Genomic DNA, 23,766 nt, shown 5'->3' with positions numbered 1-23,766 from the left:
ATGATAGGAGAAGGCAGGAGGGGGAGGGATGGAGCCAAGAGCTGGACAGGTGATAGGCAAAAGGGGATACGAGAGGATCATGGGACAGGAGGTCCGGGAAGAAAGACGGGGGGGGGGGAACCCAGAGGATGGGCAAGAGGTATATTCAGAGGGACAGAGGGAGAAAAAGGAGAGTGAGAGAAAGAATGTGTGCATAAAAATAAGTAACAGATGGGGTACGAGGAGGAGGTGGGGCCTTAGCGGAAGTTAGAGAAGTCGATGTTCATGCCATCAGGTTGGAGGCTACCCAGACGGGATCCCACCACTAAGCACATCTTTCCCTCCCCACCTCTCTCTGCATTCCGCAGGGATCGCTTCCTACGCAACTCCCTTGTCCATTCGTCCCCCCATCCCTCCCCACTGATCTCCCTCCTGGCACTTATCCGTGTAGGCGGAACAAGTGCTACACATGCCCTTACACTTCCTCCCTTACCACCATTCAGGGCCCCAAACAGTCCTTCCAGGTGAGGCAACACTTCACCCATGAGTCGACTGGGGTGATATACTGCGTCCGGTGCTCCCGATGTGGCCTTTTATATATTGGCGAGACCCGACGCAGACTGGGAGACCGCTTTGCTGAACATCTACGCTCTGTCCACCAGAGAAAGCAGGATCTCCCAGTGGCCACACATTTTAATTCCACATCCCATTCCCATTCTGACATGTCTATCCATGGCCTCCTCTACTGTAAAGATGAAGCCACACTCAGGTTGGAGGAACAACACCTTATATTCCGTCTGGGTAGCCTCCAACCTGATGGCATGAACATCGACTTCTCTAACTTCCGCTAAGGCCCCACCTCCCCCTCGTACCCCATCTGTTACTTATTTTTATGCACACATTCTTTCTCTCACTCTCCTTTTTCTCCCTCTGTCCCTCTGAATTTACCTCTTGCCCATCTTCTGGGTCCCCCCCCCCGTCTTTCTTCCCGGACTTCCTGTCCCATGATCCTCTCGTATCCCCTTTTGCCTATCACCTGTCCAGCTCTTGGCCCTATCCCTCCCCCTCCTGTCTTCTCCTATCATTTTGGATCTCCCCCTCCCCCTCCAACTTTCAAATTCCTTACTTACTCTTCCTTCAGTTAGTCCTGACGAAGGGTCTCGGCCTGAAACGTTGACTGCAGCTCTTCCTACAGATGCTGCCTGGCCTGCTGCGTTCACCAGCAACTTTGATGTGTGTTGCTAGAGGAGCACAATATCTTCGGGCCATTAATTGTCTTCTACACCACATGCCTGAACACAAACTAAACACCAGTATGAGTGGACAAATTTTCAACAGTGTGTTAGACTTCACGGAATGTTAACAATTCAAAGTTTAATACTGCAAAGAATGCAATTACATTTACTTCATGTACACAGTAGTGCAAAATTTGGACTGCCACCATTCAGCTATAAAGAAACAGGTTCAACCCTGACCCTGCTAGAAGTTCTCCCCGTATGGGTTTCCATCTGGTGTTCCTTAAAGAAGACTGTGTTAGAATGCATGGAACCACTGCACTTCCTGACGTATACTTGTGAATATTCTTGCGTTTTCTTTTCAAAATGCAAAAACAAAAATTCTCATTTCTCAGGCTACAAAAAAATTTGGAATTAGATAATTTTCTACAAAAGAGTTGATGGATACAAACTTCTGAAAGCTGGAGTGTCCTAAATGAGAAACTGCAGATAATGGAAATCTTGAGCAAAACACACAAAACGCTGCAAGAACTCAACAGGTCAGGCACTAACTGCAGAGGGAAATGAACAGTCGGTGTTTCAGGCTGAACTCCTTCATCAGATCTCAAAACATCATCAGTTCATTTCCCTCCATAGATGCTGCCTGACCTGCTGAGTTACTCCTGTATGTGTTGCTCTGTATGGGTAGAGCTCGAAATAAAAAAGAGAACAATCAATTTGGTGGAGAATATACTAAAAGCCTCCAAGTAGTAAGTGGGAGAAGGAAAAGCAGATGAAGTCAAAGTCAAAATTGAGATTGGCATCATATGCACAAGTACATGTACAGTATATACAGATAAAATGAAAAACTTACTTGCAGCAGCATGACAGGCACAAAGCATCATTTAAACAGCATTCACAAGAAAACACTAAATTTTTCAAGAATACACAATTAGAATAAAAAAATCTCTTTTAGTGCAAAGTAGATATAGCATCGCTAATCTGCAGTGTTGTACTGAGAAAATGACATGGCCTGGATGGCAGGGATCTATGGTGGTGGATTTTGCTTTCCTGAGGCAGCACCTCCTGTAGATACTACTGAGACATACGTACATCTGATGTACTGAGCTACTCTCTTCAGCTTCTTGTGTTCCTGCACATTTAAATTGCCATACTAAATCATGATGCAACAAGTTAGGATACTTTACATCTGTAGGAGTTTGATAGAGAGCTCAGTGGCGAGCCAAACATCTTTACTCTAGTAAGAAAGTAGATGCTTGGACACTGTCCTTCTGATTGCATTGATGTATATAGGAAGATATACAGTATAACAGCCTAATTGAGACTGTAACTATAAGTTCACAAGTTCCAAGCCAAAGTCCGAGAAAAATATAGCACAGAATCAGGCCAATTGAGCACACCGAGTCATACCAAGCGTCAGAAAGCCACTTACACTAATCCTACATTAAATCCGATTTTATTCTCATCAACTCTGCTCAAAGCCTGTCCCACCCTTCCAATCTCCCAAATATCACCTCCCATTTATAACCATGGACAATATGTAATGGCCAACTAACCTACCAATCTGCACATCTTTGGGGTGTGGGAAAACACCATGGCACCCAGACAAGACCCATGCAGTCACTGGGAATGTGTTCATTTTCTGTAGACAGTACACGAGGCCAGGATTGAACCCAAGTCTCTGGTTGCAGCTCTAGTTGCTGCACCATTATGCTGCCTCTGTTTGTTATAGAAATGGATAAGAATGGATCAGAAGATAAGGGTTTGAACTGCGGGAAGGCAATTTTCATTTGAAAATAGATTAGAAGCAGATAATAGCAGTAAGTCTCCATCTGACAAGTGACAATCATTTGTAAATAAAAGAGTGATAAATCAGAGCTCATGTGTTTCCAATAGGGTGAAAAGTTAAGAAGAAATCCAAAGGACTCTGAATATCAAAGGATATTGAGGTTTTGATAAAAGAGAAAGAAATGTGTAGAGAATTGAAGAGGAGGTTGTTGGGAGTATTTTAAAAAATCAGGAGCAACAAAAATGGGGCTCAAAATGTCAATTACAATCCACAATGAGATCCTGAAGCATTTCAAGTACATTCAGGGAAGAGGGCACAATAGGGCTCATTAGGAACCAATTTGGCAACATTGAGCCAGAGGATGTAGGTGAGGTATCAAATGCATACATCTCACCTGTATCCAGTAGGAAAGTTAGAAAGACCAAGGTATAGATTGTGAACTTCAGGAAAGGGTAGTTAGGAGAACACACACTAGTCCTCATTGAGGGGTCATCACTGGAAGGGATGAACAGCTTCAAGCTCCCTGGCATCAACATCTTGGAGGATCTATCCTGGGCCTTAAACATTGAAGCAATCATGAAGAAGGCACTCCAGCAGCTCTAAACTAAACTCTTGGGAGTTTAGTAGATTTTGTATAACAAAGACTCTGACAAATGTTGATAGACTTACAGTGGAGAGCACTGTAACACTGGTTATATCACAGCCTGGTAGGAACATTCCACACAAAGGGTCGCGAGAGAAGAGGGTTGTCGAGTCAGCAAGCTTTATCACAGAAACAACACCCCCCACCCCTCCTTTCTTACTCTTTAAATAAGAACATAGCTATAACTAGAATTTGTTTTGAATCTTAATGTAGTTGATGCATAGAGCTGAGATACTTGTTCAGTAGTTAGGCTGTCAGTATAGGCACTATCCATTATTAGAGAACCTAGCCTTTTTTTATATAAAGTATTTTAAAGGTTAATGAGAAAATCTCTTGGTCGCATGAGTGGCTGGTGTCTGGTTACATTTTGTTAAAGTGTTAGCCTCAGGAAAGCGACATCCATCAAATTAATTCAGGAGAACATAGCCACAGTAATATCAACCTTTCCACTTTGTAGTAACTTTCAGTAATAACCTTGCATTGAACAAAACACATGATGAATTGCAAGGTTCATGCGTAGACTGCTTACGACTTAAAAACACCCCATAAATATTTGGCTCAAAATGTATCAAGTAACTACCTGAATTAACCTTACTCTGAACCACAAAGTACCAGAACATAGAAAAATTGCTAAAAACAACAGATACTGTTGACGATTCTGGTTAACACAACCAAAAAAACATTTTTAAGAAATGTAGCCACACAGCAGCCATTCATGCTACCAAGAGATTTTCTCGTTAACTTTTAAAATGTCTTGTATAAAAAAGGCCAAGTTCTTTAATAATGGATGGTGCCTACATAGACAATCTGACTACCAAACAAAATCTCAAAACTCCATGCATCAACCACTTTAAGATTCAATTCAAATTCTAATTACAGCTATGTTATTATTTAAAGAGCATAATTTCTTTATTTTGCAAGAAAGAATAACACATTTGATTAATGCATGGCAAAACATTTATTGTATTTACTAGATGATGAGATTTAAATATTTATTAAATGTTTTTGATTGCCCCCAGAAGAGTTCAGCTAAAAACATGATAAATATTCACTGCAGTGCCTTTAATGGTTATTCTTTAGCTAAATTCTTGCAATTTGATAATCCAAGATCACATTCCATCTCTGCACCTAAAAGTAGATTGTTCTATATACAGCTACTTTCAAATGCAGATGAAAACATTAATTAGATTATGTAAAATTTAACTCCAAAAGATCATATGCGAGGAAAAAAATATATTGGGTAGAATATGGGGAAGGTTTGAAATCCTAGAAATTGAATCAATTAAAGTCTTTTTATGAGCAAATAGCTCAAGAAATGATTTAGCTCTGAATTAACCCTCAATTTAACCTAGTATTCATTTCCAAATTAAATTGTGCCTATCAAGAAAGTGGGTTGGGTATTTCTGGGTACAATCCGTGCTCAAATGCTCTGTTTTTTTTTGTAGCAGCTGAATGTTTAAGGACATTAATAGACTATTAATGCAACATCCATTTCTGTCCTTACTGATATAGGTCCAACCTATGCAATTATGGTACTGTCACAATAGAAACAGGAGCGTTGTTGTTTCCATTTTGTTAAGACTACGCTGACATCAAGAGGTCTTACTGCTGAATTTAAATCTATAAAATAACTGCTGCTGAGATACTAACGCAAGTGGTGCTTCACAGATGACACTACTGACAACATTCCACTACTGGAGATGTCAAAATGCTTAAGCACAAAGGATCGAATGACAACTTTGGGGCAGGAGGCAAGAACATGCCCAGTAGTGAGAAGCTGCAACCATGGTTTTCAGATAAAGCTGTATTACCTGCAGAGGGAAACTATTTGTTTATGAAATGCACCAGTTTTTGAGTGCAGATGCAGTCAATATCAGCCTGCTCTCACGGGAAGCCAACAACATGGGCAGATCCCAGTGGACCTCTCCGATGAACAATGTTTTGCAGGCTCTGATTTTCCAAGCCTGCCATCACCAGGGTTTCTTGCACTTTGCAGGCAGACTTTCAGCTGCACTTTTGTGCCTGGACAAAACTCTCAGTGTTTAACCTTGCAATAGTCGTCGTTCCTGTAATTGTTTATTAATGCTTGACATATTTAGTTCTTTGGTCCTGGAGTTTACTGATTTTGCTATGTAAGAATGGCAACTTTATTAGTAATATCCGACAAGAAATTATTGGTATAGACGGAAGCACTCAACAGTTTTGGTCATGTGGTTAAATAACAAAAAAAAATATTGGTTTTGAACAGAATGCTTTTGAAACCACAGAAAGTGATGGAATGAATGCCTCCCCCTACGAGAGCACAAACTGAGGCTCGTGTCTGGGAGAGGATGAGGGAAGATAACTGTGAATCTTTAAATAACTGGAGGGCAGATTATGCCAATCCTCAGCTTGGGTTTCCACAGGACCATACCAAGCTGCTGCAGCAGACTGCTTGCAACCGTGTCTCCAAATGTGCTGTTCACCACAGCGTCAGAGAGACGGTGTACTTATAAAGTAAATGATTTCAGTTGGGAATAGGTGGCCACTTGGACACTAGGATCTGCCCATGTTGTTGGCTTCCAATGAGAGCAGGCTGATATTGACTACGTCTGTACTAAAAAACTGGTGCATTTCATAAACAGAAATAGTTTTTCTCTGCAGGTAATACAGCCGACCCTCCTGTCCAACTGGTTCATGCCAGCAAAGCATCCTCCCTACTCATCCCAGTTGCCCTTAATTGGTCCAAAACCCACCAAACCCTTCCCTTCCATGTACCATCCATATGCCCCTTAAATGTTACAATTGTAGCAGTCTTAACCACAACTTCTGGCAATTCATTCCAGATACCCAGCACCCTCTGTGTAAAGAAATTACTTCTCAGGTCTCTTAACTTTCTCCCTTGGTTTTCTTGTACCTGTGTCCTCTAGTTTTGGGCTCCCCAACTTTGGGGAAAAGAGTATGAGTGTCTAGCTTATCCATACCCCTCATCATTTCATGAACTTCTATAATGATACCCCTCATTCAAAAGTTCAAAGTAAATATATGTCTCCATATACCACCCTGAAATTCATTTTCTTGCGGGCATCCACAGTAAATACAAAGAAACACATTAGAACCAATGTTAAACAGCACACGACAGTATGGAAAAGCAACCAATGTTCAAAAGACAACAAACAGCACAAGTACAAAAAGAAAAAAAAAATACAAAATAAAAATACTAAATAAATAAGCATGAATTGAAGAGTCCCTCTTGTCCTCTAAGGGACCAACACTGTATTCACTTTAGCCACCCTTTCCGCTTTATATAATTATAAAAACTTTTACTATTGGTTTTTAATCTTTGTGCTAGTTTATTTTCATCATCCATCTTCCCTTTCTTTATTGCTCGCTTAGTAGTTCTTTGTTGCTTTTCAAAGTTCTCCCAATCTTCCAGTTTCCCACTACTCTTGGCGATTTTGTATGCATGAGCTTTTAGTTTGATGTCTTCTTTTATTTCCTTAGTTATCCAAGGCTGGCTCTCCCCACCCTTACTGTCCTTGCTTTTAACTTTGTTGAGCACCATGAAATCTATTTTGTTTTATTGTTCTGTGGAATTCTCTGCCACAGGAAGCAGTTGAGGCCAGTACATTGGCTATATTTAAGAGGGAGTTAGATATGGCCCTTGTGGCTACGGGGATCAGGGGGTATGAAGGGAAGGCTGGGGCGGGGTTCTGAGTTGGATGATCAGCCATGATCATAATAAATGGCGGTGCAGGCTTGAAGGGCCGAATGGCCTACTCCTGCACCTATTTTCTATGTTTCTATGTTTCTCTTGAGGAGATGGGGAGAGGAAGGATAAAGGGGTTGTGGGAAGGAGCCCTCACACCAGGAGACACCTGCAACCAGGCTTCCTATGGCGTCCTCCAGTCCCGTATTAACATGCCTTCTGTCCTGTATATTTTTCTATTTCATGAGAATCCAGATCTCTTTCATTATTGGCTTTCTCCCTCTCTCCAGTAGTCCCTCTCTTCTCCTTGAAAGAGATTGAATGTAGCTGGTGTCCGAATGGTAATAGAGAACATGTCATTAAGGCCTGATGCCATTCTCAGATTGGTCTTCAGCTGAGAGTGGAAATCTACCAGCACGGCTAGTGAAGGTCACTGGCCCCTCTGTACATCTCAGACTCCCATACATAACTGGGGAAAGGTCGTAGTTTTAATAAGCATTTTTCTAATTTCTTTATTATTTATCAGAATATTTTTCAACACTAAAAGTCTTTTGATAACCAGCAGCTTATCAAAGGCTGGCAGGACATTCTAGGGGAGGAGATTTGGCTGCAACACATGAGGCTTATTTGCCCCTCGGAGCAGGGATTAGGGAATAGGCTTGCCTGACAATGGTAAATGAATGAAAATGTTAAGTAGTGTGAAGATAAATTTCAAGATTAGAATAAAAGGACCGGAGGTTCCAAACACCAAGAGAATCTATTGATGTTACTATCAGCTCTCATAATGCAAGGCCACTGGTGTATTGAAACCAATAAAAACATCACAAATTATGTTTAGGCATTTGTCACCAGGAACCTTAAATCAAGTTTCACTTCAAGGTAATTCAATTATAGCAGGTGTGAGAGTGTGCAGATGAATCAAGCTCCATGGGCCCTGTATAATGAGCTTCAGATAATTTTACACTTGAATTATACCACATCTGTGTGGAGGCAAAACACATCATTTATGCATGCAGCTGCCTTGTAGGGAGAATATATCATTAGTTGCTTCTATAATTGAATGTAAATTTTGAGTCTCAGGCTTTAATTAGTTGAAAGAAATATAATAAAATAAATTATATCTTCACTGATCTCCCTCTCATTTGCTATTTACTGACATTTTTGCCCTCAATCTCCCCTCACCTCATTTTTGGAAGTCACAGAACTGTGTAGCATGGAAACAGTCCAATTAGCCCCAGACACCCACACCAGCCAAAGAGCACTTTCTGTATTACTCCCATCTCCCCACACTTGTTCCAGAGCTTTCGATACCTAGCTGATTCAAGTCTTCACCTAAGTACTTCTTAAGTACTGTCAGCAGCTCAGCTTTAACCGCTCTCCAGCAGTGCACACCGAGTGCTTGCCACTCTCTAGGGGAAGTCTACCCCACTCATTTCCCCTTCAAATCTCGCCTCTCGACCCCACTCTAAATCTGACATCTAACTTTTTTTAAAAACCTCCAGTATGGGGAAAAGATTACCACAGTCTACCTATCCATACTGCTCATAACTTTATACAGTTGAATGATGTCCCTAGTTAACCTCTTCTGCTCCAGGAAGATTTTGAGAAAAACTCTACCATCACCCCATGTTTCCTGCAAAGCCAATTTTGCGTGTAGTTTGCCATATTGTCCTGGATTCCATGGGTCCTAACCATTTAAACTAATATCTCATTTAGAATCTTGTCAAAGTCCATAAAACTCACAGCTACTTCTCTGCCCTTATCGATACACTTTGTGACCTCTTCAAAAAATTCAATCTAATTGGTCAGATAAGATACACACTTGGCAATGCCACATTAGCGGTCTCTAATTAGACCCTGTCTTTCCTCGGGATAATTAACCCTCCCACTATGAACCTTTTTTCCAGTACCTTCCCCTTCCACTATTATTAGACTCAAAGGTTTATCATTTTTGAGCTTTCCCTTGCTACCCTTTTGTTTAAAGAGGATCACATGAAGGGGGGACAGTGCAGTCCCAAGGCATCTGGTACTTTATCTGCGTCGAGTTAAGATTTAAAAATCTCAGCCAGAGCTCAAGCAATTTTTTCCCTTGCCTCTTGTAGGAAGCAGGGATAAATCCTATCTGATCCTGGGGATTTGTCCACCTTGTCTTAAGCCTGCTAGGCATTGAGTATCACTCCTATATTTAAGGGTAGCCTATCACCTACTCCTTAACTGAACTGTCCTAATTACAAAGTCTGCTTTCATTGTGAATACTGATGGTAAATATTCACTTAGAGCCTCATCTACCCCTCCTACCAAGTATACACTGCATTTTGTCCTTAATAGGTTCTACTTTTTCATTGGTTATTCTTTTGACTTTAATATACTTATAGAATGCTTAGAGATTTACTTTAAACCTTTCTGCTAGTGATTTTTCATTGCCCCTTTTGCTTTCTTAATTTCTTTTTTTAAAAAAAATCCTTACACTTTTTATAAACTTAACTGGCTTCCCCAGTTATTAGTTCCCTAATTTGTTATATGTTTCCTTTTGATCTTTATCTAACCCCAATATCCATCAGCATCCCATATTCCCTGTACTTGTTAACCCTGTCTTTTACCTGCCAGGAACATGTTGACCTTAAACTCTTGCTATTTCTCCTTTGAATGCTCCCCACTCTGCTGATACAGATTTACCTGCAAGTGGACACTCTCAATCTACCTTTGCCAATTTTTCTATTATGTTAATCAAATTGGATCTCTCCCAAGTTAAGATTTTTATTACTTGACCAGTATTTGAAATAACTTCTTAAAAATCTTCCTTTCAGACTGCAGTCTAATTTTTCTGTCTGTGCTCCTTTTACATTGCTGACTTGATATAACAATGCTCTTCCTGTAATCCAGAATCAGAATTAGCTTTATTATCACCGGCATGTGATGTGAAATTTGTTAACTTAGCAGCAGCAGTTCAATGCAACACATAATATAGAAGAGAAAAAATAATAATAATATGTAAATCAATTATAGTATATGTATGTTAAATAGACTTTAAAAGGTGCAAAAAACAGAAATGCTGTATATTAAAAAAAGTGAGGTAGTGTCTAAGGGTTCAATGTCCATTTAGGAATTAGATGGCAGGGGGGAAGAAGTTGTTTCTGAATCGCTGAGTGTGTGTCTTCAGGCTTCTGTATCTGCGACCTGATGGTAACAGTAAGAAAAGGGAATGCCCTGGGTGCTGGAGGTCCTTAATAATGGACGCTGCCATTCTAAGACACCGCCCCCTGAAGATGTCCTGGGTACTTTGTAGGCTAGTACCCAAGATGGAGCTGACTAGATTTACAACCCTCTGCAGCTTCTTTCAGTCCTGTGCAGTAGCCCCTCCATACCAGATAGTGATGCAGCCTGTTAGAATGCTCTCCACGATACATCTATAGAAGTTTCTGAGTGTATTTGTTGACATGCCAAATCTCTTCAACTCCGAATGAAGTATAGCCACTGTCTTGCCTTCTTTATAGCTGGATCGATGTTGGGACCAGGTTAGATCCTCAGAGATCTTGACATCCAGGAACTTGAAACTGCTCACTCTCTCCACTTCTGATCCTTCTATGAGGATTAGTATGTGTTCCTTCGTCTTACCCTTCTTGAAGTCCACAATCAGTTCTTTCACCTTATGGATGTTGAGTGCCAGGTTATTGCTGCAGCAGCACTCCACTATTGGCATATCTCACTCCTGTACGCCCTCTCGTCACCACCTGAGACTCTACCAACAATGGTTGTATCATCAGCAAATTTATCGATGGTATTTGAGTTATGCCTAGCCACACAGTCATGTGAATATAGAGAGTAGAGCAGTGGGCTAAGCACACACCCCTGAGGTGCACCAGTGTTGACCGTCAACGTGGAGGATTTGTTATCACCAATCCGCACAGATTGTGGTCTTCTGGATAGCAAGTTGAGGATCCAATTGCAGAGGAAGGTAAAGAGGCCCAGGTTCTGCAACTTCTCAATCAGGATTGTGGGAATGATGCTATAGTCGATGAACAGCATCCTGACGTCGGTGTTTGTGTTGTCCAGGTGGTCTAAAGCCATGTGGAGAGCCATTGAGATTGCATCTGCCATTGACCTATTGTGGCGATAAGCAAATTGCAATGGGTCCAGGTCCTTGCTGAGGCAGGAGTTCAGTCTAGTCATGAACAACCTCTCAAAGCATTTCATCACTGTCGATGTGAGTGCTACCAGGCGATAGTCATTAAGGAAACTCACATTATTCTTCTTAGGCACTGGTATAATTGTTGCCTTTTTGAAGCAAATGGGAACTTCTGCCTGTAGCAGTGGGAGGTTGAAAATATCCTTGAATACTCCAGCCATTTGGTTGGCACAGGTTTTCAGAGCCTTACCAGGTACTCAATCTGGACCTTCTGCCTTGCGAGGGTTCACTCTTTAAAGTGTTACGTACCTCGTAACTGGGTTGCCAAACCAGCAGAAATGGATCACTCAGTTGGAGTCTGGATTACTAGAACTAAGAAAGTTTTATTAAAGAAACAAGTAACACAGTACTCTAATCAAAAGGATAATGAATGCAACAGTTCAGCAATAATAAACATACATGTACGCAGAATTAAGATAACAGGATCAATCAAGCTCTATCATTGTCTAGGGGTAAATGACCAGTTTCAAAGTGACGCAAAGTTCAGTTCAATTTAGTTCAGTTCAGTTCGCAGTAATTGCTGCCGTGGCAATGGACAGTGGGGGGAAGGAGAGAGAGAGCAAAATGAATGAATATTCAAGGGTTCCACACAGACCTTCGCAGTCAGCTGTCGGGCGAGTCCTTTGTGATGTCATCTGAGGTCACCGACCGTGACCCCTCCGTTTCCAGATACAATCGTTTCCCTGTGGTGAACCTGGCACCCAGGCAAGGGTGGACACACACCAGGTTCCCGCCGATCGTGCCTTTCCACCCTGTGCGTCTATGGCCCGGTACTTCCCACCGACTTGTGAGAGACGCACCGCTTCCAGGGTCTTGTTACCTCGGGTGTCGTGTGTGTGTTGTCTTAGCGAACCTGTCCCTTTTTATCCCCCTGCTGGGGTATCGCCTGTCCATCACTTCAAACAGTTCAGGGTTCAAAGGGGGAGCCGATTTTGACAGCTCTCCTTCCTTCATTAACATCTCCAAATGCTGCTCCATTGTTTTCCTTATCTCTCTCTCTCCTGAAGACAGGTGGCAGACCAACTGCTGATTCCACTGGTGCCAGCCCAGGCCAGCTACATCTTAATCTATGTGTATTCTTGTCACAAAAGACAGCCCAACATCGGCTTCTGAGACGGAGATCACAGGGTCATCAGGTGCAGCAGGGATCTTCACAGCTGTAGTTGCATTCTCTCTTTCAAAGTGGGCACAGAAGGTTCTGAGTTCATCTGGTAGTGAAGCATCACTGCCACTCATGCTATTGGGCTTTGCTTTGTAGGAAGTAGTGGCTTGTAAACCCTGCCAGAGTTGCCGTGCATCTGATATCGCCTCCAACCTCTTTCGAAATTGTCTCTTCGCCTTTGAAATAGCCCTCTGCAAATCATACCTGGTTTTCTGGTACGGGTCTGAGTTGCCAGACTTGAATGCCACAAATCTAGCTTCAGTAGCTGACATACCTCCTGGTTCATCCACGGCCTTTGGTTTGGGAATGTACAGTAAGTCTTTGTGGGCACACACTCATCCACCTAGGTTTTAATGAAGTCGATAACAACTGCTGCTCATCCTTACTCGTACTGGATACTACATACTCATCCAGGTTTGAAGATAAATCCTTGAATACAGTCCAGTCCATCGGTTCAAAGCAGTCCTGTAAGCACCCCTTTTGCTTCCCTTGTCCATACCATCTTGATCCTCACTACTGGTGCTGCAGTCTTCAGTCCCTGCTTATACTCAGGGAGTAGAAGTTCAGCCAGGTGATCAGACTTCCCGAAGTGAGGGCGTGGAATAGCATTGATATTAGGAAATGGGGATTGGTAGACAGCTCAGCAGGTACATTGGGCTGATTTAAACCCCAGTAGCTGACTAATTGAGGTTTTTCAGATATTAGTTTGAAAATTGACAGTATTTTCCTGATACCATGCAGGTTTCCACTCCATTTTGCACAATAAAATAGTAAATATAATTTCCATAAACGCATTCACAATTTCACTGCACTCAGAAATAGCCAAAGTTTAAAATTAACATAGCCACTGAAATTTTAAACAGAATTACACAAGCATAGACAATTCAAAAAAAACACTGGCTATATGTTATGCACATGGGTCTTGATTTAACAAGAAGCTGGCAGAATGATAACTTCCGCTGTATATGAGGCTTAGACACAGCAGTTACAAAATGTTAACTTCAAAATCAAGGAAAGGTATCAGTTGATGGCCCTGTGAAAGACAGGTCTTGACTTGACCATAGCCACATTGAGAAGATCATATTTCATAGTTCCAATATTAGTGAATGGGAGTTTTTAGGTTATGACGTACTTAATCTGTATTGATCTCAAGTCATTATTGTTCAACAGAATATTGTCTTGGTAACAGTTCTACACATAGCTAAATCCCCATAACAGCAGTTACATTGAATTTTATTTGTCTCGGGTCAAGTTTCAACAGATTAATGTTGTGCATAATTACTTAGAATTTCTGTGTTTAGTTCCAACAATGACACAGATTAATAAAACGGGTATGAAATCCTACACATTATTAACTCCAAGATGGTGCCACAGTAGCATAGCGGTTAGTATGACACTATTACAGCTTGGAACATCAGAGCTTGGAGTTCAATCCCAACGTCCTCTGTAAGGAGTCCATATGTCCTCCCCATGGAATGCGCGGGGTTTCCCCAGGTGCCCTGGTTTCCTCCCACAGTCCAAAGATCTTCTGGTTGGTAGGTTAGTTGGTCATTGTAATTGCCCTGTGATCAGACTAGGGTAAATTGGGGGCTGCAGGGTGGCATGGCTCAAAGGGCTGGAAATTCTGCTGTATCTCAAAATAAAAATAAAATTATTTAATCAACACACACACACAAAATGCTAGAGGAACTCGGCAGGCCAGGCAGCATCTATGGAAAAATGTAGTCGAGACTTTGGCCCAAAATCAGGGTTTTGGCCCGAAACGTTGATGGTACTTTTTCCCATAGGTGCTGCCTGGCCTCCTGAGTTCCTCCAGCATTTTGTGTGTGTGTTGTGTTGCTCGGATTTCCAGCATCTGCAGATTTTCTCTTGTTTGTAAAATTATTTGATCAATGGCCTGATGATCTACCTCTCAAATAGTGATGATGCTAAATTAACCCTTTTGTTGCTAATGGAGAAGGGGAACAAAATAAATGTATCTAGATTTCCGCCCAAAATCTCCACTCGACGTTGCACGTGTACAGAGAACATGATCTGTCTCACCTTTCACATGGTTCATAGGCTGACTGGCTTTCCCTGTCCAGATTTACTTTGGTATGGTCTTTGATGGCATGCCAGCAGTCTTAGTAACACACCTCAAGACAACCTTATTAAGAATACTGAAAGAGGTTCAAAATAAAGACTTATTCAAGGCTACGTTTGGCATGAAATTAGATGACAACGTACAGGGCCTACAAACAGGATTTGGATCTGAAATGCCAACTACTCCTTCCCTCCCCAAAAGATGCGTTTCTTTAGTGCAGGGGTTCACAACCTTCTTTATGCCATAGATTCTTTGTTACTTGAGAATCCAGCAGCATCTTCTGCCTCTAAAGCACAAGTCCTGCCTAGCTTATGAACACCCGATTTACGTACAGTCTCTAATATCGAGTGTGTCCTTGAGGGGCCGGCAGGGTGGACTCGCTGACTGCTGCAGGGCTGCAGACATCTCTGCTCTGTGGGAATTCGGTTCGAGGCCGGATTTACAGCTTATGAACTGTTTGGTATGTAACACGAGAAAGACCTATATATTTAAGTTCATTGTCTTCAGAGTATTTTCTGACAGCACAGCTATTTGAGAAATTCTACTGAGATACAAGTAGATGTGGTTCAGCATTCCAATGATCTAAATAAAGCCTCAAAAACATTTTTAAACACACGCATGCACACTCATTTACACATGAAAAATAGTAAACTGGAAGTTCTTACTGTCTGGTTTACACAGATGAGCCTATAGTACAGAATTCTTGGTGATTACATCAAGTGTTGACTTATGTGTGATGATGAGATGGTCCAAGACTGAAAGACAAAAGAAAGAACAGGACTTTAGATTTCTAAAGTAGCCTGACCTTTTTTTAAAAAGATTAAGAATCAGGAAATAGTTGCTCGCAATTGAGTCACAATATGTTTAGCCACAAGGTGGCAATAATAACACAGGTGCAATACATTACAAAAACAATACTTTGAAAAGGATCTTAATTTGCTTACAAAATGCATTCAAAATAATAACAATCTTAAACTGTTAGAACTGATAAAGAGTTCAAATTCCTTAATGCAGCAGAATCTTTTGGTCGTTCGGTAATAATTTCCTTTTCTTTTTTGTATTTGAACATATTTCTTCATAAGTAGACAATAGATCAATAAATCACAAATATGAGTTATAATAAAACTGTGTTCCAAAATTTACCATTGCTGCTTGTAAGCATAATTAATATATCAAACTGCAGATATCTGAAGAAACTTATCATTTTTCAGCCTTACATCAGCAATAAGAGGACAATGGTTCATACGAGGAAAAACTCTTAAGGGAAGAATTTGCCTGTAAAGCCAAGTTTGCATTTTCAGTGGCAGAATAATAACTGTGTGAAGTCAGAATACTAATATAATAGTAACAAGATACCTTGACCCAATAGTATAGGGGAGGGGCGTTTTTCTTATGGTGTGATTCAATGAGCTGATCCTTCTGATAATTTCCTCACCCTCTCCACCCCAAACATAATGTCACAGAAGTTTGCCTTGAAGCTGGAATAATACCTTTCTTGAAAATAATGAAATTCACAATGCTTCATTTTTGACAATGTAATATTTATTGTGTTAATATGAGTTACAAACTTCCAGTCCTTTCACACTGGATGAAATGCTACTTCCAATATACCAGGAAAGGAAAACTAACATGCTAGTCATTATTTACTGCAACATGCACCTATCTGCTCAGAACCAAAACTATTTCTTTGTCTTTGGAAAAAGTAATAAGACAAATATAAAATCCTTAAGGCAAAGTGGTAATAACGAACTACAATCCATTTAAAGTTCAATACCCGACTTGCTATTTTAGAATGGTGATGCAAATCATCTTTTTGAATCCATTTGTAAATGGACGGGAAACAAACAATTGAAAGTAATGTATGCAATCTGCATGATTACCTTATTGAGACAACTGATGAAAGAATGATTTTCTACAGAACTAGAATATGCAACAGAATGATAATTTGAGACCTTAGCTGAGAAATCACACATCAATAACTGCAACAAAATACTTCAAGACTTGCAACACGCTGGAGGAACTCAGAACATCAACACAGGTGCACCTCAAGGCCTGCGAGCTTAGCCCTCTGCTATTCCTCCTTTCCAAGTAACTGTGTAGCTAAGCACAGCTCTGATGCCATATACAAAGTGGCTGATGAGATCACTGTTGTTGGACGAGTTACAGGTGGTGGTGGCCCATTCTGGGCCCTGTGCATATATTTAATAAAAGGAAGGCACCAGTATCTTTACCTTCTTAGAAGATTATGGAGATTCATCATGTGACTGAACACTCACTCATCTTTTATGGATGTACCATTGAAAGTATCCTGACTGGTATTGAAATTATAAAAGACCACACATTGTGTTTTTAAGAACTGATGAGATAAAACCATGAAATTATCAATAAGTATGATACAAGGAGCATGAAGTATTAAAATGATATTTACATATTTCTAAATTGATCTGGTGATAAAAGTTAATGTGCATATTCTCTTCATTGCACACAAGCCTTTATAGATTTTTCTGCTGTTAGTTTCTGACTTTGATGTTCATCATTTTGCAGTAACTGCATCTTAAAAAGTGGAGAATGTAACTATTTCTACCTCTTCAAAACAGCTAATTACAAGTGAAACTTACTATTTCACATACAACACCATAAAACCAGAAGACATAGGAGTAGAATTAGGCTATTCAGCCCAGAGTCTGCTCTGCTATTCCACTATGATTGGTTTATTATCTCTCTCAACCCCATTCTCCTGCCTCCTCCCCATAACCTTGATGCCCTTACTAGTCAAGAACCTAGCAACTTCCACTTTAAATATACCCTTTGACTTTGTCTAGACATTACAGGCCCAGAGCCATCAAACATTTCTCATACATTAACCCTTTCATTCCTGGGACCATCTTGTGAACTTCCTTTGGACCTTTTTTAATGCCAGCACATCATTTCTAATACAAGGGGCCCAACGTCCTCAAAATACTTCAAGTATGGTCTGACCAATGCAACTCACACAAAACTGAGGAGGAACTCACCAGGTCACGCAGAATATATGGAAGTGAATAGACAGTTGATGTTTTGGGCAGAGACCCTTTTCCTCAGGATTGTAAGGGAAGGGGGAACATGCCAGAATGAAAAAGTGAAGGAGGGGAAGGAGGCTAGCTGGAAGGTGTTAAGCCAAGTGGGTGGGAAAGATAAAGGCCAAAGAAGAAGGAATCTGATAGGAGAGGAGGGCTGAACATAGGAGAGAGGAAAGAAGGAGGGAACCCAGGGGGAAGTGATAAGCAGGTGAGAACAAGTAAAAGGCCAGACTGGGGAAGAGAATATAAGGGGAGAGCGGGAGAATGTTTTTTAACTAGAAGGAGAAATCAATATTCATGCTATCAGGTTGGAGGCTACCTGGATAGAATACAAGGTGTTGCTCCTCCACCCCAAAGATGGCCACATCTGGGCACAAGAGGACGTCATGGACTGACATGTTGGAAAAGGAACAGGAAGCGGAATTAAAATGTTTGGCCTTTAGAAAGTTCACTTTTGGCTGACCAATGCCTTATAAAGCTTCTGCATTACATTTTTGCTTGTATATTCTCATCCTCTTGAAATGAATGCTAATATATTGCAGGGGTGACTTTGTGCTGTTATCAACAGAAGCTGCTTGAACATTGGATGGGAGTTCCCAAAAAACCAGTCTTTTCTGGCAGACCGGAACCGCTGAAAAGGCTCTCAGCTAGAACCCTATTGGATGCAAGTCTCTTTAATGACCACTGTAACAAATGAAAATATGACTATTAGTTTTTGCAAGGAATAGATTTACCTGAAATTATGAAGACTGGAGCATTTGTTCAAGAAGTACAAGATCAAATTAAAAAAAAACTATTTTTCAGGTTACCTCACACAATACCAAAAAAGTCTTACAGTTTCTTCTTTGGGAATTCCCAGCCAGTGCTCTTGGAAGAGGGCCAAGCAATGTCAAGAAATGTGTTATATCTTTATCCTCCCTTATGTTTTAGTCAGGTTTTCACTGGTATATACACAGCATTTAGGTTGCTTTATGCGAGGAAGGTATTCTTGGTCTGGAATTTTTTTTTTGGCCCCAGATGACAACTCACCCAACCACTGCATTGCCTAGGGAGAAGCCTTGCTGTCCTTTCACATGCAGAAATTGAAGAAAATTTAGGAGTTCAGGTCAAGGTATCCGAATCCCTTGAGGTATTCTGCATGTGGAATGGACAGCCAGTTCTCCTCACGGAGCCAAAGGAATCCAAAAGAAATAAAAATTCTTTGTGTCTTTGGCCACATCACCCACAAGCATACCCACCCCTTTTGCAATGCAGGGCCTCCAAGGTTCATCTCAGCAGCAAAGGCACTTGTTTTGTGAGCTAGTCCCTTTCACTCAGTGACAATGCTCAGGGGAGGCCATCAGCAAGCATGTTGCACCACTCAAGTTAAAACACTGGGCAAATAAATCAGCTCAAAACATACAGCTATATATAAGAAAAAGAAAGTAAAGCTTTGAACAGCAAAGAAAGAATTATTTAAATTTCCACACCACCCCTTAAAATAAAGATATTGGTCAGCAGCATATGTGGAGAGAGAAACAGAATTGAAGGTTAAAGGTTTTTCATCAGAATTAAAGCCATTGAGGAAGAAGAAGTTACAAGAGAAAAATATTTTCCTCAGGTTGAAATTCCTAGAAGAGAAGTGGCAGTGTATTTAACAGTAATTTTACAAGAAAAAACACACCACTGCAACTCAGACAAATACATTGGTACATCGATAAGAAAGATTTGCCCATGTATGGGTAAAATATGGGTAAACGGGACTAACTTAGATCCGCATCTTGGTCAGCATGGACCAACAGGGCCAAAAGGCTCTTCTCCTTGCTACGTGACTCTATGACTATGACTCTACAAATAAAAGCAACGCAAAAAAAACAAATGCTGGAAATACTCTGCACATCAGATAGGACCTGTAGAAGAAACTTCACCCACTTTATCTGGTGAATGTTACACAGGAAACCAAACAGACATTTTACATGAACACAATCAGCTTTCTTTGATTTTGTATCTGAAAATGTTCTTCTGTTGGTCAAAACTTCACAAAGCACTTATGGATAAACAATTTCACACATCTCAGATGCTCATAGCATGTTTACGCCACAAACCAAACCTCGGATCAACAGTGTTCCCTCCTCCACGTTAATTCTTGTTTCATGCCCACAGTGTCATATTGAACTATTCCTTTGTGAAAAATATTCTCTCAGACCTCCAAGAGAAACCAAGTCAATCAATGTTTCAAATCAATTACAGTGGACTCTGGTCGACTGGACCATCGGTTAATTGGGGCAGCCGCTTGTTTGGGTCAACTCTTAAAGAATAAAAACAAAATCCAGAAAATAGTCCGTGTCCCCTTTGTTTATTTAGGATTTTTGTCACTGGTAGTTGGTGAGTAATAAGCAGTAAGACAATTCAGAACTGTTTTGCTCACTGCAGTTTCATGCATTCAGGCTTGGAGATGCCAGAAACACTGGGAATGAAATTGAAATGATTTTATTACTTTAACAAGTTAGGGACAATGAAGAATTTGAAGGTATCAACAATCATCTTGAATGCTACAATGGAAATGAAGATTTGGAGGATACAATCTTTGAAAGTATTGTATGAAGGAAGCCCAATGTCTGCACTAGATGTCTATGCTGATTTTGTTCATTTACAATCACAAGAACACAACAGCATATGACAACTATCAGGAACTAATACACAGTATTGTAGCAGTATTGGTAATGTTCTAATTTGTTCTGTATTTCATTTAGTCATACTTTATTGATCCCAGGGGAAATTGGTTTTTGTTACAGTTGCACCATAAATAATTAAATAGTAATATGTAAATTATGCCAGGAAATAAGTCCAGGACCAGCCTATTGGCTCAGGGTGTCTGACCCTCCAAGGGAGGAGTTGTAAAGTTTGATGGCCACAGGCAGGAATGACTTCCTATGATGCTCTGTGTTGCATCGCGGTGGAATGAGTCTCTGGCTGAATGTACTCCTGTGCCCAACCAGTACATTATGTAGTGGATGGGAGACATTGTCCAAGATGGCATGCAACTTGGACAGCATCCTCTTTTCAGACACCACCATCAGAGAGTCCAGTTCCATCCCCACAACATCACTGGCCTTACGAATGAGTTTGTTGATTCTGTTGGTGTCTGCTACCCTCAGCCTGCTGCCCTAGCACACAACAGCAAACATGATAGCACTGGCCACCACAGACTTGTAGAACATCCTCAGCATCAATTTATTATTTAGTTAAACTGTAGTTTGTCTTTTTTTAAAATATTTTTAACTATTTCCATGAAACTTCAGCTAATTAAGGCAGCTGCTTAATGTACTGGTCCCAATGTGTTCAAATTAACTGGAATCCAGTTCATCTAAAATATCAGGTAGAGTATATTGAAATCTGAAAGCTAAAGATGGTTCCAGTAGTAACTTGTTTGTCCCATAGTTTACAACTGTTTTGACTGGTTGAGAGCATTCATCCCTAATGAACTCCTCAAACAAGACAGCATACTGAGTCTCAAATCGCAAAAGGCAATGGCATAATATTATGCTTCACTGCTTGAAGTTCCATAGGGGAAATTGTACCATGTGCTTTTCATAAAGTTTATAAATAAACACCCCTGTTCTGGGGTTTTGTACGAGTTTTGCTACCAACAGATGTTAACATCACTGTAGGAAAAGAATATTTCTAACTGAATATCAGGGTAGCTTCATAAGTTTAAATCTACTGCCCAAAGATTGAGTAGCAATATGCTTGCTTGTCAGCATCAGTACTAGTTACTTCATGAAATTAATACGGAAAAATCCAACAGGCATTTAGCAGCTGCAAATATTGGCTTTTTTTAAAGTTTTGGATCTGGACCATAAGACAAAGGAGCAGAAGTCAGCCATTCGGCCCATCGAGTCTGCTCTGCCATTTTATCATGAGCTGATCCAGTCTCCCATTTAGACCCACTCCCCCGCCTTCTCACCATAACCTTTGATGCCCTGGCTACTCAGATACCTATCAATCTCTGCCTTAAATACACCCAATAACTTGGCCTCCACTGCTGCCTGTGGCAACAAATTCCATAGATTCACCACCCTCTGACTAAAAAAATTTCTTCGTATTTCTGTTCTGAATGGGCGCCCTTCAATCCTTAAGTCATGCCCTCTCGTACTAGACTCCCCCATCATGGGAAACAACTTTGCCACATCCACTCTGTCCATGCCTTTCAACATTCGAAATGTTTCTATGAGGCCTCCCCTCATTCTTCTAAACTCCAAGGAATACAGTCCAAGAGCAGACAAACGTTCCTTATACGTTAACCCTCTCATTCCCGGAATCATTCTAGTGAATCTTCTCTGTACCCTCTCCAACATCAGCATATCCTTTCTCCAAATAAGGAGACCAAAACTGCCCACAGTACTCCAAGTGAGGTCTCACCAGCACCTTATAGAGCCTCAACATCACATCCCTGCTCCTATACTCTATTCCTCTAGAAATGAATGCCAACATTGCATTCGCCTTCTTCACCACCAACTCAACCTGGAGGTTAACCTTAAGGGTACCCTGTACAAGGACTCCCAAGGCCCGTTGCATCTCAGACCTTTGAATTCTTTCCCCATTTAAATAATTGTCTGCCCATTTATTTCTTCTGCCAAAGTGCATAACCATACACTTTCCAACATTGTATTTCACTTGTCACTTCTTTGCCCATTCTTCCAATCTATCCAAGTCTCTCTGCAGACTCTCCGTTTCCTCAGCACTACCGGCCCCTCCACCTATCTTCGTATCATCAGCAAACTTAGTCACAAAGCCATCTATTCCATAATCCAAATCGTTGATGTACAATGTAAAAAGAAGCGGCCCCAACACTGACCCCTGTGGAACACCACTGGTAACCGGCAGTCAACCAGAATAGGATCCCTTTATTCCCACTCTCTGTTTCCTGCCAATCAGCCAACGCTCTATCCACGTATATAACTTTCCCGTAATTCCATGGGTTCTTATCTTGTTAAGTAGCCTCATGTGTGGCACCTTGTCAAAGGCCTTCTGAAAATCCAAATATACAACAGCCACCACATCTCCCTTGTCTAGCCCACTTGTAATTTCCTCAAAAAATTGTAATAGGCTTCTCAGGCAGGATTTTCCTTTAAGGAATCCATGCTGAGTTCTGCCTATCTTGTCATATGCCTCCAGGTACTCTGTAACCTCATCCTTGACAATCGACTCCAACAACTTCCCAACCACCAATGTCAAGCTAACAGGTCTATAATTTCCTTTTTGCTTCCTTGCCCCCTTCTTAAACAGCGGAGTGACATTTGTAATCTTCCAGTCCTCCGGAACCATGCCAGAATCTATGGACTTTTGAAAGATCATTGCTAATGCCTCTGCAATCTCCACAGCTACTTCCTTCAGAACACAAGGGTGCATTCCATTTGGTCCGAGAGATTTATCTACCTTTAGACTATTCAGCTTCCTGAGTAATTTCTCTGTCATAATTGTGACTGCGCACACTTCTCTTCTCTGCCACCCTTGAGTGTCCGGTATACTGCTGATGTCTTACTCAGTGAAGACTGATGCAAAATACTCGTTCAGTTCCTCCGCCATCTCCTTTCCCATTACAATTTCTCCAGCATCATTTTCTATCGGTCCTATATCTACTCTCACCTGTCTTTTACTCTTTATATACTTGAAAAAGCTTTTAGTATCCTCTTTGATATTATTTGCTAGCTTCCTTTCATAGTTAATCTTTTCCCTCTTAATGACCTTCTTAGTTTCCTTTTGTAAGTTTTTAAAAACTTCCCGGTCCTCTGTCTTCCCTCTAATTTTTGCTTCCTTGTATGCCCTCTCCTTTGCTTTAACTTTGGCTTTGACTTCTAAGTTCAGAAGTTCAGTAAGTGATTGAAAAATCAATTTTTTGATGCAGGAAGAATAACTTTATTTCAGATCATCATTCAACAGTTATAAATTACATTCACTAA

The 23,766-nt window shown here is 40.9% G+C and overlaps 1 protein-coding gene across 1 annotated transcript in view; it reads right to left on the bottom strand.

Annotated features, from left to right (window-relative positions):
• Positions 1-23,766, bottom strand: part of LOC140211580 (tumor necrosis factor alpha-induced protein 8-like) — an 86,888-nt gene that overhangs the window by 32,556 nt on the left and 30,566 nt on the right. The window contains exon 2 of the mRNA XM_072281449.1: positions 15,431-15,520. Within this exon, the coding sequence (XP_072137550.1) occupies position 15,431 (1 nt within the window). The 5' untranslated portion in view covers positions 15,432-15,520. The remainder of the gene's footprint in view (positions 1-15,430; positions 15,521-23,766) is intronic.

This window comes from Mobula birostris, chromosome 17 (genome assembly GCF_030028105.1).
Source record: "Mobula birostris isolate sMobBir1 chromosome 17, sMobBir1.hap1, whole genome shotgun sequence".
Lineage (NCBI taxonomy): Eukaryota > Metazoa > Chordata > Chondrichthyes > Myliobatiformes > Myliobatidae > Mobula > Mobula birostris.
This window is presented reverse-complemented; position numbering and strand designations above follow the sequence as displayed.